At 41.7% G+C, this 14,777-nt stretch overlaps 2 protein-coding genes across 2 annotated transcripts in view; both read right to left on the minus strand.

The window, feature by feature from the left end:
- The window catches only part of XK (X-linked Kx blood group antigen, Kell and VPS13A binding protein), a 280,007-nt gene that overhangs the window by 80,605 nt on the left and 184,625 nt on the right, over positions 1-14,777 (minus strand). The window lies entirely within an intron of this gene.
- The window catches only part of PRRG1 (proline rich and Gla domain 1), a 31,066-nt gene continuing 27,031 nt past the window's right edge, over positions 10,743-14,777 (minus strand). Inside the window, exon 4 of the mRNA XM_054001944.1 lies at positions 10,743-14,513. Within this exon, the coding sequence (XP_053857919.1) occupies positions 13,995-14,513 (519 nt within the window). The 3' untranslated portion in view covers positions 10,743-13,994. The remainder of the gene's footprint in view (positions 14,514-14,777) is intronic.

Raw genomic sequence — 14,777 nt, forward strand, 5'->3', positions numbered from 1 at the left:
AGCAGAGGATGAGGACGGGAAGGCAGGAAGGCAGGGAGGCCTGGCAGCCCTGGCTCCCCCAGTGTCACCCTGCAGCCAACTGTGCCAGCCTGAGCAGCCACTGGGCTGCAGGTTCTGCCAGGCCCACGGCCACAAAAGGGTCAGCATTTTTTGCATGACACAGCCATTACTGCGTGTGCTTCTCCCACGTCTCTTGCTATTTAATTACTATAAACAGTTGGGCAGCTCTGTGGAATGGAGCAATTAAGTAGCTGGATTAGTCACTGTTTGTGCAATCGGGGCTGGTGCATGTGCCCTGCACAGCCCGTGTCAGGCTGGCGCACGAGGCCGTCATTACCGTGGAGATGAGCTGCCACCCTCCCAGGTCAGGAGTGAGGATGCTGGAAAGCAGAGTCATTTATGCCACAGGGATTGCAGCAGTGCTGGGGTGGAAAGGGGAGCGAGCCTTAAAAGACTGGAAACAACTGTACTCAGAAAATTGCCGGGATGAAGAACTTCCATATTGATGAGGACAGATCAGTCCCTAATGATTCTGTGCCCTGCTGTGAGAAGTGGCTGTGCTGCTATCATGAAAAATTAAAAATTAATTTACTCTTTGTTTTGTTTTCCTTCCTTTTGGACACTACAGGTGGTCAGGGAGCACTGTTACCTCACAAAACTTTCCTGCTGGCTGGAGAGACACCATAGTCTCATGAAGAAGACTGATGTGGTAGCTTTCCCCACAAGGTGTATTTGAAAGTGTTCTTTAATAAATCTGTAGTTTCCAAAGTGGCTTTGGGAAAGACACCAGGAAGCTGTGCCCAGAAGAAGGTGAGGTGGGAGCAGTGCAGCCCAGGCTGGGCACAGCCCAGTGTGGAGGGCACTGAGAAGCTGCTGCTGGCTGCACACATGGAACACACTCAGCGCTGCCAGGAGAGACAAAATATTTCTGATGAGAATGCGAGGCAGATTAAAGCATGAGTGGAAACAGTCACACATGAGGCATGCCAAAGGGGCAAAGGGCACACTGGGGCCAGGCTGGCAGGCTGCCATCCTCCCGTCTGCCCCATCATGCCCCTGTAGAGGCCGCAGAAGGCAACAGGCAGCACCAAAAAGAGGATCCGTCCTGCTGGTTATGGGGACCAAACCATTGCCCAGCCCAGGGCCAGGGTGCCTGGGGCTCTGCAGCCCCTGCCCAGGGCCAGCTCCAGTAGGAAAAGCCAGTGAGGAAGAGCACTGGGGGCTTCTGTCCTGGTCTGGGGGCAGATCCTGCTGTCCCAGCTTCACCTGCTGGGCCTCTGGCTCAGCCACAGAGCTGCCCTATAGCCACAGCCATGGCTGGCCATCCTTGGCTCTGGGGTGGTCCCTGGTCATGTTTCCCATCCTGGCTCTGCCCTGGGGCTGCCGTGGTGACAGGACAGCTTGGGGACCAGTATGACCATTTATAAGTTAATTTTCTTTTCATGAAAACACAGTGGCCTTCTCCAGATTAATTTGCACCAACTTTTCAGTGTACTTCAGCACTAACAAACCACTGGATGGAAAATTCCTTTACATCAACAAGATTTGCTTAATGGGAAAGGACATTACCATTGAGAAAAGCCCTGAGAACCAAATGCCAGTCAGCAACAAAAAAGAGAAAAGAGGGAAAAAAATATGAAAATTATAAGAAGTTCAGTGACTTTTAAAATGTGATTCTTTACTTTTGTTAAATATTTGACAGCAAATTGCAATAGACTTTTAAGCAAAAATAAACTTGAGTGGACTTACAGGAATTGTTACCTGCAAGACACATATGTAAATAGGACTACACATTTTTTTTTAAAGCAACATAAAGAAGAAAGTACAGATTTAGTGTGACGTGCAGTTTGTAAATAATTCACAAATCTCCAGTTAAATTTAAACACTGCCATGGATGTGCACATGCAGATGTTGGATTTTGGATAATTACCACTGTTTAACTGATGAAAAAAAGATGAGAGGCAAAGCCTGAAGAGTTTCGTCAACTCAGCCACTTCCAAAGTGACCTCCCACCCACGCACAGTCCCATTCTCACAACGCGAGCTGCTGTGCAAAGCCAATGAAACGTGCTGGTCACAAAACACAAACAAACAGGATCAGTTTCTGATTTAAGAAGTAGATAAGACTAAAGTAAAGCCAAGTTGAAACTTTAGCTCAAATGAAGAACTTTACAGGACAGGGCTGGTTTTGTCTTGTGGCAGGGAACAGAGGCAGACTGCTCCAGCCTCTTCCAGGGCTGTGCTCACAGCAGCAACCTGTGTGGATGGTGCTATCCAAAGTTTGCTGCAGTTAGAATACACTTCTCTAGATCACCCAACTTTCAACACGCCTCTTCCCACTCTTTCGTTAAGTAAATAGATATTCTCAGTAGCCAAACTTAAGCAAAGAGGTTCACATTTTTATCTCTTATTTGATTACTACCTTTGCTTCAAGATTTGTAGTGAGTATTCCACAGCACCCAGATGAATGACATGTTACAGAACTGGGGCATCAGCCACTACTGACTAATGACAGTTTAATTTTACATAATTTTACTGGCTGAATCAGCTTATCATTAAGGGAATTTGCAAACCATTTAAAGCTTTCGCAGTCAAGTTCATGACAATTTCCTCTTCCCACAACCAAAGCTGTTTCCCCAAGTACCTTCCAGTTATTTCCTGCTTGGGATGTTTATCTATTTCTTGGGGAAGGTCAGTAATTTCAGCTGAGAAAGATTGGCAGAGTTGAGATCAATGGGAGCCTGACCCCAGGTTCTGTAACCAATAGATTATATAATAGAGGTTTATTACTTTTCAGAAGAAATGACAAAACTAAACATTAACAGTTTGACTTTCCTGTGGGGTCACTGTTCATTAAATTTCCCACTGCTTTTACAATCTGAGCTGCTACAGTCATTTAGCTTTTAGCTCAAGTCATTAAAGCAAGAAGATTGTTTCTTTATTACCTTTTGACCATTCTTCATTTTAATGACATTTTTCCAGCTCTCATCCTAAAACTGGCAAACACTACTAAAAAAAAAAAAAAAAGAAAACTGTGCCTTCTGTGGCTTAAACACAAACAAACCCAGTTGCTTCTGTCCTTCTAATTGAATATCTGCCAGGCACTGATTTGTGCCAGGCAGGTAACCAGGTGCCTACAGGAGAGAGCTGGATGAGGACGTACATCTCCTTCACAGGAGAGCTGGGTGAGGATGCAAACCTCCTTCACAGAAGTTGGTGGTAGACTCAGGGCAATCAGCTCTGAAAGTGTTACCCTGTGAAGCAGCATTTTGTGGTGGGGGCTGTAGGAAAGTCCCAAGTTTTGGCAGGTAAGGAACCAGGACTAGGCACTGGGGATGAGGTGGTTGAACAGAGCAGGACTTGCCAGTGAGGATTTTTGACACTCACAGATGCCCTGAGGCACCAGAGTGCTGTAGCTGGACCAGAAAGTAGTGGATTCAACACTCCTGACATCTTTTGTCTTCTCCTTTCCTCTTCCATAAGAGACTATGCAGACTTAGGACAGATACCATCACAAAAGGTCATCCAGGTACATCAGAGAGGACTGGGAAAGAGGACATAGAAAACAAAAAGTAACTGTAGACAAACTCCCTGCAAGAGATCTCATCCATCAAAGAATCATAGAATAAAATCACAGAATGGCTTTGGTTGGAAGGGACCTCAAAGACGATCCAGTTCCAAGCCCCCTGCCATGGGCAGAGACACTTTCACTAGACCAGGCTGCTCAGAGCTCCATCCAGCCTGCCCTTGAACACTTCCACAGCTCCTCTGAACAACCTGTGCCAGGGCCTCACCACCCTCACAGTAAAGAACTTCCTAATATGTAATCTAAACCTACTCTCTTTCAGTTTGAACATGAAGAAAGACATTGTTTTATTTCTTATTGGGTAGATAAACTGTAACATTTATAACTTTTCAACAAATATAATTAATACATCTTAAGCACATTCAATACCTACAGATTTCAACAGCTACAGGGACATTACTTTTTGGACCATTCTTTCAGGTCACAATTTACTTAAAAACACAAGGACCACAATATCAAATATTTGATGACAGAACCGAATAAGAGAACCCTCTTATCTTATATCACACATTTCCCAAGGAAAAAACCTTTTCTACACATTCTATGTTTATTACAATAATTCCTTCTTTTTCTGTTAACACAGGGCTCATGTCTTAGATTTTACATTGTTTTGATGAAAGACTGAACAAAACTCTTTCATATTTGCCTCTTGCTCATCAATTGTGACCTTTTAACTTTGTTTCCTATCATTGATTGATGGTGGAGCAACACAACCTGACTGCTTTCATGTCTGCCCACTCCAAAACTGGAAAGCTGATTCTTATAGATGAGATAGGAGGAGGCAAACATCTGTTGAATCATTGTTTTATGACTTAGAGATATTTTTTTGAGCCCTTAACCCAGCAGGCTAAGGATAACAGCTAAGGATGCCTAAACCAAGGAACACCTGGGGAACTTTGCAGCTGAGCAACAGTGGGGGAAGGAGGCTGTACAACATCTTAGGCTGTTCCTAACATTACAAGCTCTAATTATTTTTCTTTTCTAAATCCAGATTTATTCTTTGAAGCCATTACAAAAATGTTCTTTGTTTTTCCACTATGAAACAGATGGCATAAATGTGCCCTGCGATTTTATTGCTATGTTACAATTTCACCGTGTCATGCTCAAACCAATGGGTTCATTCAGTCCACAATAAAAGCTCCATTCTGCTGAATTCACTGAATAAAATAGCAGCTGAAAAAGTTTCAAGTTGGCAAATCTATATTTCATTATTTGTCTCATACAGGTTTATTAGCAATAGAAACAAAGCTCAACAACAGATAAAAGCTTGAAATGGTTACTTGGAAAAATGTAATGAGAATGGACTTGTGCACAACCACTGCATTTTTAATATTTTTGGTTTTTAGTATGTCTTTTGAATTATGATGAGATTAGACAAAATTGCTCAATTCTTTTCTCTGTGATGCTGGTCAAACTAGTGGCTGAAAGAATCTTTCTCAAGGTCTTACACAAGTGAAATAAAACTTACAAATTTAGCTTGTCACGGGCATGAATAAAAAAGAGTCTAATCTGTGAAGAGGTGTTCTGAAGAGTGTTCACTTCAAGAGGAACATGACTAAAGGGAAAAAGCCTGAAATACAGCAGGATTTAACTCCTTACAGTCCTTCATCAGTGCTTTTCAAGCACAGCAAGAGTCAGCTGTTCAACACATGTAATGGTTTACAGCCAGAGGCAGCTACAGGAACTTGCTACCCTCCCCTTGGAGGGATTCCCATACCCAGGGAGGATGGAGTTGATACATGAATACAGAAACATTCATAGAAATCCACTCCCTTGATTTCTTAAGGTGAATACAGCAGGCCAAACTCAGTTGTTAGTGACAGAGGCTTAAAAGGGAAATGACAAGAAAAATATTGCAAATCTCTTGGCTCTAGGGGACACTTTGTCTGCATAACCTGTAGATGTAACCTTATTCACACCACCAAGGGAGCAGAGAGGTGACTTAAAAAGATCCTAAGGAATGAAAACACCTATCAGGTGAGACAATCACTGCAAGATTGCTGGGATAACCTCAGCATTCCTGCACGACTCCCTCCTCACCAAGCGGCCTCTGATTAACCCTCTCTGGAAGTTGACTCTTTCACACAGATTCCACCAGTGCCTGCACTGGCCAATCCAGTTTAGCAGACCTGCATCTCTGGTTGCTCTGCAGGGTGGCTGGTTCTGTGTGTCTGGTTCAGTATCCCCATTTTCATCTCCCTGCTGTGGATTTGCTGTGTATCTTGATACCAACTACAGCACCAAGGCAGAACAGAGAAGCATGTATTAATTTGATCCAAATAAACCCATAAAGGCATCAGAGACTTGTGTGCATGAGCAAAACCAAGGGCTTTGGAGACTTTTAAACAACTACTACAAAAGTAATTACTTCAGTTGAACTGGCCTGTTCCTTTTCTTTTTCTCTCTTTCTTTTAAGGAAAAATACTAGACTATAATTTAATTGCACCACTTTCTTCAGATTTGGCCTTAAAAGAAACCTTTTAACATTTCTGAGTGCCCTTCAAATAATTAGATTTGCAAAACTCATCCTGTAGCATTCTATTAAAATTAACTAACTCACCTGCCTGCAGTCTAAATAACAAAGTGAAGAGCACGATTTGTATCAGGCACTGGACAGTGATGGCAGGAACACTCCTAAGGTACCTTCACAGGATTTATTTAAACTGCCTTTAAAGCCTTGTAAAAAACCAGCAGCTTTTAGAACTTGCCCCAAAGAAATTAAAATTAAGGCCATGCAAGTAAGAGACAGAGGCATGACCTGGAAAACTTCTGATGCTCACCCAGCCTCCTTTGCAGCACAAATCCAGCTGAGGAGCTGCTGGGATATGGCACATGGCACATCTCCCTCAGTGCTGGGCACCTCCAGGAGTGGGGAAAGGCAGCACCTCCCAGCCAGCAGTGCCTCCATCTCAGAGTGCTCACCAGACTGAGGCCAACACAGCAGCTGTGGGGGAGACACAGTGTCCTCCCTCCTGAGGAGACCCTGGGAAAGCAGAGGGAAGTGCCATGAGGAGGTGGGGGAATGCAGGGCAGCCTCTTGCAGAATCTCACCTGTGACATCTCGTGGAAGAGAAGCATTTGTTCACTTCCAACAGCAGCAATCTCTTTAAAAGAAAGGATTATCATAAATGATGATGCCTATGAGCAAGTTACTCATTTGTCATCGTCACCAGCACAGAGGAGGTGCCAGATGAAAGGCCCACAGGCTGCACCTGGCTCTGAAATCCTGTGTCAGACAACAAAGTGAACTCCACAGGCCTCCAACCTTTGCAAGCCCTGGCACACCAGAGATCTGGGAAAGGGTAGGCCAAGGGAAGTGGATGCTCTGGGGATGTGGGGCAGCACTACTCAGCTGCCTGGGGGGGATTTTGCACACCCCAAGAGGACTGTGGGAAAAGGCCTTACACCTTTGGTGTGACTTTGGAGAACCCTTTTCAACACAAAATGGGTACAAAATGTGGTGCAGGGAGTACTGGTGAAGTGAGATGACTTAGCCTCATCAAGATAAATACAGCAATCTGGAAATCTCTGGACAAATGAGCAACATGGGATGATCTTTTTTCAGTCACGTTGCTAGGAGACATCACTGTAGTCAATCATAAAACCATCAACTGCTGCTACTCAGGAATTTTCTTAATAAACACTTCTACACTGAAAAGTAATTCACTGAAGCTAAAATTGCATATGGGACCATGCCAGTTTTGACAAAAACAAGCAACAAAATGTACACTTGTGAAGATTTCTCAGGTTACAGATGAAATTTGTGATCCATAAAGTGTAATACCAAGGTTGGTGTCACCAGCATACAAAAAAATCAAGAGAGCAGCTCAAACCCACATCCTATGATATCCCATAATAGAAATATACTGGTCTTCTTTCCAACAATCCATAAGAAGTTAGGAAGTAAATTAAGTCTATGTTAAGTAGTTTAAATTCACTATACCCAGGGATCTGCATATAGTATAGAGAATTAGAAAGGATTTTGAAGCTTGAGAAAGATAAAGACTGCAAGCTTAGTCTAATGTTCAGTGCAGCCTAATGCCCTGCAATGGAGGCAACACAAGTTCAAATCCTTGCTCCAGGGCTGTGGGTGAAGGTCAGGGTGAGAGCCAGCCTTCCTCACGGGCTGGGGGTTTGCTGACAGCTTGGCACTGGGATCAGGACTTTGTGAACAATTTTCAGGAAGTCAATGCTGGGTTATGCAGAACAGTAAATGCTGAAATCTGAAAGCAATGTGCAGAGCAGAAACCCCCTTTTTTAAACATTCCTGTCAATGGAGGAGATGGTAGTGTTTTCATGGAGCCAAGCTGCCTGTGTGGAAAGGCTGGAAGGTAATGAGGGTAGAAGCACAATTAGGCAAGAAAAGGGAAACTAAGCTACAAGTAACACTTCATAAGGCTGAAAAAAAGTGATTGAAGAGAAAATAACATTAGAAATTATTTTTCAAAGCTACATTTCTTCTAGAGAATCTGCACAATAAAAATATCAACTGTTATGCACCTCACTAAAAGAGCATGTGAAAGATTTTAGGGGGAGCAGAAAAGGGAGGTATCATTATTCATCACTTTTATTAAACAAAATGCAAAAACCAGCAAGCTAAGAGGAAAAAACCCAACTCACCCAGAAACAGAAAAATGAATAAAAAAAATGAAACATAGCTTTTCATGATTACATGTATATTTCACCTTCACCCATCTGTAAGGAAAAAGGTATGGTTAGAATATAACCAGGAACAGAAAAGCAGACACAACAAAAGCATAAGGAAAAGAATAAAACTAGTAATTCTAATAGTAAATGGCAATAAATTACTTGTGCTAAGAGAGTTTAGGGGTACTGGCTGGGGAAAATGTTTGAGCTGGTCCCAACGCCCTTGCTTTTCTTTGACAGGACCATTTTTCACAGAAAGTTCTGGTAAGAAATGCTGCCTGGAGTGGTTTTAATCTTGGAAACAAGCCACATGAGGTAGCTGCATTCAGACTGGTAGTGAAAAGGCCACAGCTGATAACAGACTGTGCCTCACTGTGTGTCACAGCAGGGTGACACCTACCTCTGGTCCCACATGCTGTTCATCCCCTCAGCTCTTTGTCCAGCACAGAAATACTGCCTGGTGTGGGTGTGAGCAGACCAGCAAGGCCAGGGGAAGAAAGCAGGGAAGCCTGGGTCCCAGAGCCACCTATGTACAGATGTGTGTCACCAAACAAACAACTCAAGAGTCCCTGAGCACAGCCAAGAGTGGCTGCTGGGCCACTGCCAGTGGCAAGAGCTGAGTGAGAAAATAAAGAAAAATCAAATTGGGAGCCTCTGACCCATGGAATTGATCCAGGGTCTGTTGTGTGGGAAAACACATCCCACACCACAGGAAAGGCCAGGGAGACAATCTGGTACAGATTATTCCTTATGCAGAGATTTCATTGCTGGCAGTATCAAAATGAATTTTTTAAATACTTGTTTCCTTCTTGCTTTAAGCTCCTCAGCTAACTCTGGGAGCCACACAGTTATGCACAATGCTTCCAAGTGGAGAAGGAAACAGCAGAGCACACCGAAAATTGTCATTTTGATTCTTAGGCTTTGTTTCTGAAGGGGAAAACAGCACAGCAGTGTGTCTTTACTGCATGATACACAGAGAGAGGACAGGCAAGAGGACACAGATCTGACATTACAGCAAACATTTGCACAGATTTTAATTGCTAAGAAAGTCCTGTATAATATGCTGCATAATATAAGTGCTGGAGATATCTGTATCTATCTACAGATAGATATGGTCAAGATAACATAAGCAAGACCTTTCCTGCACTGACTTGTTACTTAGCACTCAATAACTCAGTGCCAAAAGAAAAATACAATTACTGAGATACCCCTGCAGAAGAAAAGTGTACTTCAACTTTCTGGCAAATTCAAAGTTCAATTACCCTGTAGCAAATCAATCAAATGTGCGTGCAGCAAGCAATGAAAAACTACAGATGTCACCTCAGTGCTTTCAGCTGAACATGGTTTTCCTTCTTTTTAAAAATCAGCAAGTGGCACTAGGAGACATTTACAAAGCTCACATTATGCAGAAAATAAAAAGAAATAGATCAGTGTGATTTAGAGCAGCACAGCACAGTGCTCTGGGCATGAGAAATAATAAATAATGAGCATTCATCACTGGTAACCTGCACAATGATCTGATTTTTATCGACACTAAGATTCATGACACCAGTTCAGCACCGTATCCCTCCCTCCCCTGTTCCCACAGCTGGAAGCCAGGCCTGCAGGGGCCTGAGCCATGGGCACACAGCCCGTGCTGATGGATGTGTGGCAGGACACAAATGTGTGTGTGCAGAGCAAGCCCCACCTAACCCAGGGCAGCCTGGGGAGTCACTGCCCTTTGCCACTTCAAGAACCTTTCTTTGCCCTTTTGTTAAGAGCAGCACAAAACTGCACTGGAGTGCACAGCTCTGAGACACAAACCTCGCCCTGGGCTTCTCCAGCCTCTCCCACAGACCCTGCCCTGGTGAACAATCCCAGGGACACTTTATCCTGATTACCAGAGCAGGAAGGGACGACATCCAGTTTGTGTTGCCTGGAATGGAGACCTTCAGTTTCCAGCAGGGATCATTACACAAGGTTGGGTTTGGTTTTGTTCTCTGTTAATTCATCATTCCTAGAGCTGACATGACATGTTGTAACCACTTTCAAGTGGCTAAAGGGAAATTTGAAATTAAGTCCTCCAACTTCAACATTTTTTGCTAGTTTCCTTTCCCTCAGCCTGTGACTTATTTAGCTATGGCTACAACAAATCACAGAATATTCTGAGTTGGAAGGGACCAAGAAGGATCATCAGGTCCAACTCTTAAGTGAACAGCCCATACAGGGATTGAACCACAACCTTGGTGTTATTAACACCAGACTCTAAGCAAATGAGCTCATCTCACTGTTAAACGCTTTTTTTTTTTTTTAAATAGGAAATAACAGAAATTCCCAACTCTGATAAAAATTAAGCCTGAATTTTAAAACAATAGAATTGCCTACCCACATACAAAATTATAATTGTATTTTATATAATCAAAACAACTGATTCATTAAACTAAGTCCACAGAACAATGGAAATTAAAAGACCATTTAAATACACAGAAATAATACTCACTGTAGTTGTGTAAAATTGATATTTTGAAACATTAGAGGCATCTTAAAAATTTTTATTTAGCATATTGAAAAACAAGTGTTACAAAAATTTTTCTATAAACATAGGAAAAATGTTTAAATAGGATAATTTAATGTAAACCAAACCCCTTTAAAATATACAATACTGTAATCAGAGGTTATTTACATCCAGTGAAGAGAGAACAACCTTCACTAATGTTAATATCATCTAAGCAAATCATTAATTTCCATAATTTCTTAAAACAGTGCCACCTTTAAGTTAGTTTGAGTATTTAGTTTTAAATCATTTCAGTCCCAATACAAGATGCAATTCAATGTTACATTCAGAACTGGGAAAGGCAGTATCCTGACTATTTATGTCATCAGTCAAGACAGCACTGCATTCAGAGTTGCAAAACCTTAGAGAGGTACGACTATAAATTTCTATTTATTGCATCACAATGCAATTACAGGACAGGTAAAACAAAAAGGAAAAAAAAGCTGTTAAAAACCCCAGTACAAATAAAATTTTATTTTTCAATCAGGTTAGAAAAGCCAACCACAAAACTAAGCTATTTTCCCACATTTCACAAAACAGAACAAACAATTTGTAAGTTGACACTATTCCAATATGGAGAAAACTGTTAATGTTTTAGAGGAAATGCATTTGCACAACTGTCCCACACAGGTTTTGTTTAAATATTAAATTTATTCACCAAGACATAAATTTATAGCCCACAATGGCTTTCATGTACTGGTGGAAAAGGCATTGTCCAATTAATTTAACTCATAGATCACTAAGTTTTTGATTGTGACTTTTTTTTTAGAATGGCAAGCATAAATTTTGGACTACACGTAAGAGTATCTACAGGACACAGTAAAGTAGGATAAAGTAACATACTCCACTTAGGAGCCAGGAAGAAACCCTTCAAAAGTGGTAGTGTAACACAGAGTAAAAAAAAAAACCACAGAAAAAAAGAGAAAAGCCAGCTCATCTCTAAATTGCCAAAGCAGACTGCCCATGTTCAGGGATGATGACAGCTGCTTAACAACCTAATGCAACATGGGTCATCTCCATTTATTTCCTACAGGAAAGTCCTATATCCTGACAAGGAAGTTACTGCTAAAACTCCTATCTGTGCTGGCAGGCACAGGAGATGCCAAAATGGCACAGACACTGAAGTACCAGCTCTTTCTGAGGTGGTTCCTGCACGCTGGGATGAGGCACTTTGTTCTGCTGAATCTGCCTAAAGCAGTTTATTTATTAACTCTTGCTCGGTTTGAAAGGAGCTTTAACTTCCACAAGTGGCAATTCAGGATTCACAAGAGCTAAAACCACTCCAAAAGAAAAGGCCTGACAGTCCACAAACAAAACCCAGGCAATTTTTACTACAAGTGACCAAAATATACTGAACTTACCTATTTATCTTAATATATCTATTATATATAATGAATATAAATACAAATTATAGTTTTGACAATGGAGTCAGGAGTTTGGCCAGGAGTTCATCTCCAATACAAATTGCCTTAGCAGCTGAAGATCCCCAGCAGGCAAGAAAGGCAACTTGCTCTTTGCCAAAAATGAGAACTCCTGACTGCACTTGTCAATAGATTAGATCATATTCTTATCAAAGTGTGCATTTACACACCCATCTATAACTGTCCATTTCCCTCCAGTCTCCTTCCCCAAAAATCCTTTGGGAACAGCAGGGTCAATCCCCCATGAGAGGGACATTAAGAGCAATTTCCAACACATGGCACTGGCATTTCATCTGGGTTGCTTGAAACAAAACAGTTTGGGTTTCTGTTGTAAGAAAGCCAACATAACAATTTAGTCCTTCAGGGCTCAACACATTGGTGTTAATTGATTAGTAGAACACAGAAGAGTACTAAGCTAATGCCATGCTACTTTATGTGGGAAGAAAGAAAACTGAAACTTAATACTCAGAAATTAAACAGAGCAATTAACTTTTAAATTAACCTGTAATAGAAGAATCACCACACTAGAATTTGTACCACCTAAACCAAGTGGATGAAATTCTGTACAAGCCCGTATGTAACTTGCATCCATCTCTTCAGCCTCAAAAAATCACTCCACACTAATGCTTGGGGTTATGCCTGTATGTTCTTAGAATTCCTTGTTTGAATGGATGCACAATACATTTGGTTGTTGTTGAAAAAAGATATTTATATTCTCTGCAGAGAATTTCCACAGGCACCACTACAAGGTGCACACAAGGTACACGTCAGTAGGCAAGGGAGTATCAGAACTTGAGGAAAGGGTTTATATTTATAGGTGGCAAAACCTTGAGGAAGGTTTTAATATTTGGGGAAAAAAGGAAGTCACAGACACTGAATTTCTTTCCTTTTTCTCCCTTTAAAAAGGAAAGTAATGCCTTTGGTTGTATGTGCTCATAGATTACATCCTGGTCCCAGTGAAAATCACAGTAGGAAGTCCATAATCAGGATTTTATCCACTCTTGAGTATTCCACTATTACTGTTGCATGAACTTTCAAGTTCTGAAGTTAACATATGCACACTTCTCACTTCTAGAATATAAAAGTGAAACCAGATAGGAAAACAGAAAAGGCAGAACACAGACAAAAATTTACACCATTAAATTCACCAAGTAGTGTCGTGAATTGTCAGCTTCTAAGCATTTACAGAATTTTGAGCTGTTATAGCAAAAGCTTTAGAATACACCTCTCCTGCTAGGACTCTGGAATTATTGCTGTTACACCAGCATTCTCTACATGAGATCCTGGTTTGAACACAAAGGCTCCCAGCCTCCTGAGGGCCAGGAGAGGATGCAGCATGTAACAAAAATCAAAATGAGAAAAAGGAACAAACCAGACAAGAGGCAATACTGCAAAATCAGTCCCCTCTAGCTTAAATAACTATTAAATTGTTGCTTAAGGATTCCCTATTGCAGGGAATTCTGACAGTCTGCAGTAAGAAAGGGGAGGAGGATCCCACAAATCTTGTGGGGAATGTGGACAGTGTATGAAATAAAACAAGTGACATCCTTCAAAACAGAGGTACTTTTGAGAAGTATGACAGAGCACCACATCTGTATCTGCACTACACTCTCAATACAGATTCCTTATCTTTTAAGATATTCGATGGGGGAAAAAAAAAAATCCCAAACCCAAAGAACGAGTGAACCTAAAAAAGGTGAAATTCATCGTATACAAGTCCGTTAAATTACAGAAATGCATAATAAGCCAAGATAAAGTGCTACAAAATGATTAATGATTTTTAAAAGGTCCATGGCATTCTTCTTGTTTTACTTAGTACTGGTGACAATGGGGGTTAGTGCAATGGCACTGGCTGAACTGGAATTCACAATGTCTTCGTACTGTGGGGGTGGATCTAAATGCTGTTCAGTTTCACTTCTTCTCACACTGATTTCCCCAGTGGCTTCCTCATAGGAAGGAGGAGGATCACAGTTTGAGAGCCTTGTGGATATTGAGTCTGACCGTGCATCCGAATAGCTCAGACCTCCTGGAGAGAGCCCACTGACTTCATCCATTTCCTCCTGCGGGGAATGAACAATGCTGAGCGGCGGTGGGAGGGGCCCTCTGCCATCAGCACCATCGCCCAGCGCTCCATGGGCTCCCCTGTGCACGTACACCGACTGCCTGCGCATTTTCTTTTTAAACAGGCATCTCCAGATGACAAAAATGACAATGAGGATAATAAAGAGGCCAATGATTAATGGAAATGCAAGGTAAAATGAATACCAGTTATGTCCTGTGTTACTTTCTCCCTGGAGTCCATTTTTGTAGCCTTTCCAGAACTCCTTCTAGAAGAGCAAGACACAACATGTCAGAAACTATAACACAGTTAATAAAAACCAAGCAATGTAAGCAAGTTGTTTTAAAGAATGAGGACAAAAAAAAAGGCATTTCAAATACTGATGATTAAAATAAGAACTGGCATGGAAAAGCATACACAAACTTTCAATTTTTCTTCTTATGTGATTAGTGATACAAAAGGGATTTGGTTTTGCAAACTCCTCACCACTTTTAACATTCTTATATCTGCACTCAATGTTTACAAACATGCA

Source organism: Vidua macroura, chromosome 2 (assembly GCF_024509145.1).
Source record: "Vidua macroura isolate BioBank_ID:100142 chromosome 2, ASM2450914v1, whole genome shotgun sequence".
In the NCBI taxonomy this organism is placed as follows: domain Eukaryota; kingdom Metazoa; phylum Chordata; class Aves; order Passeriformes; family Viduidae; genus Vidua; species Vidua macroura.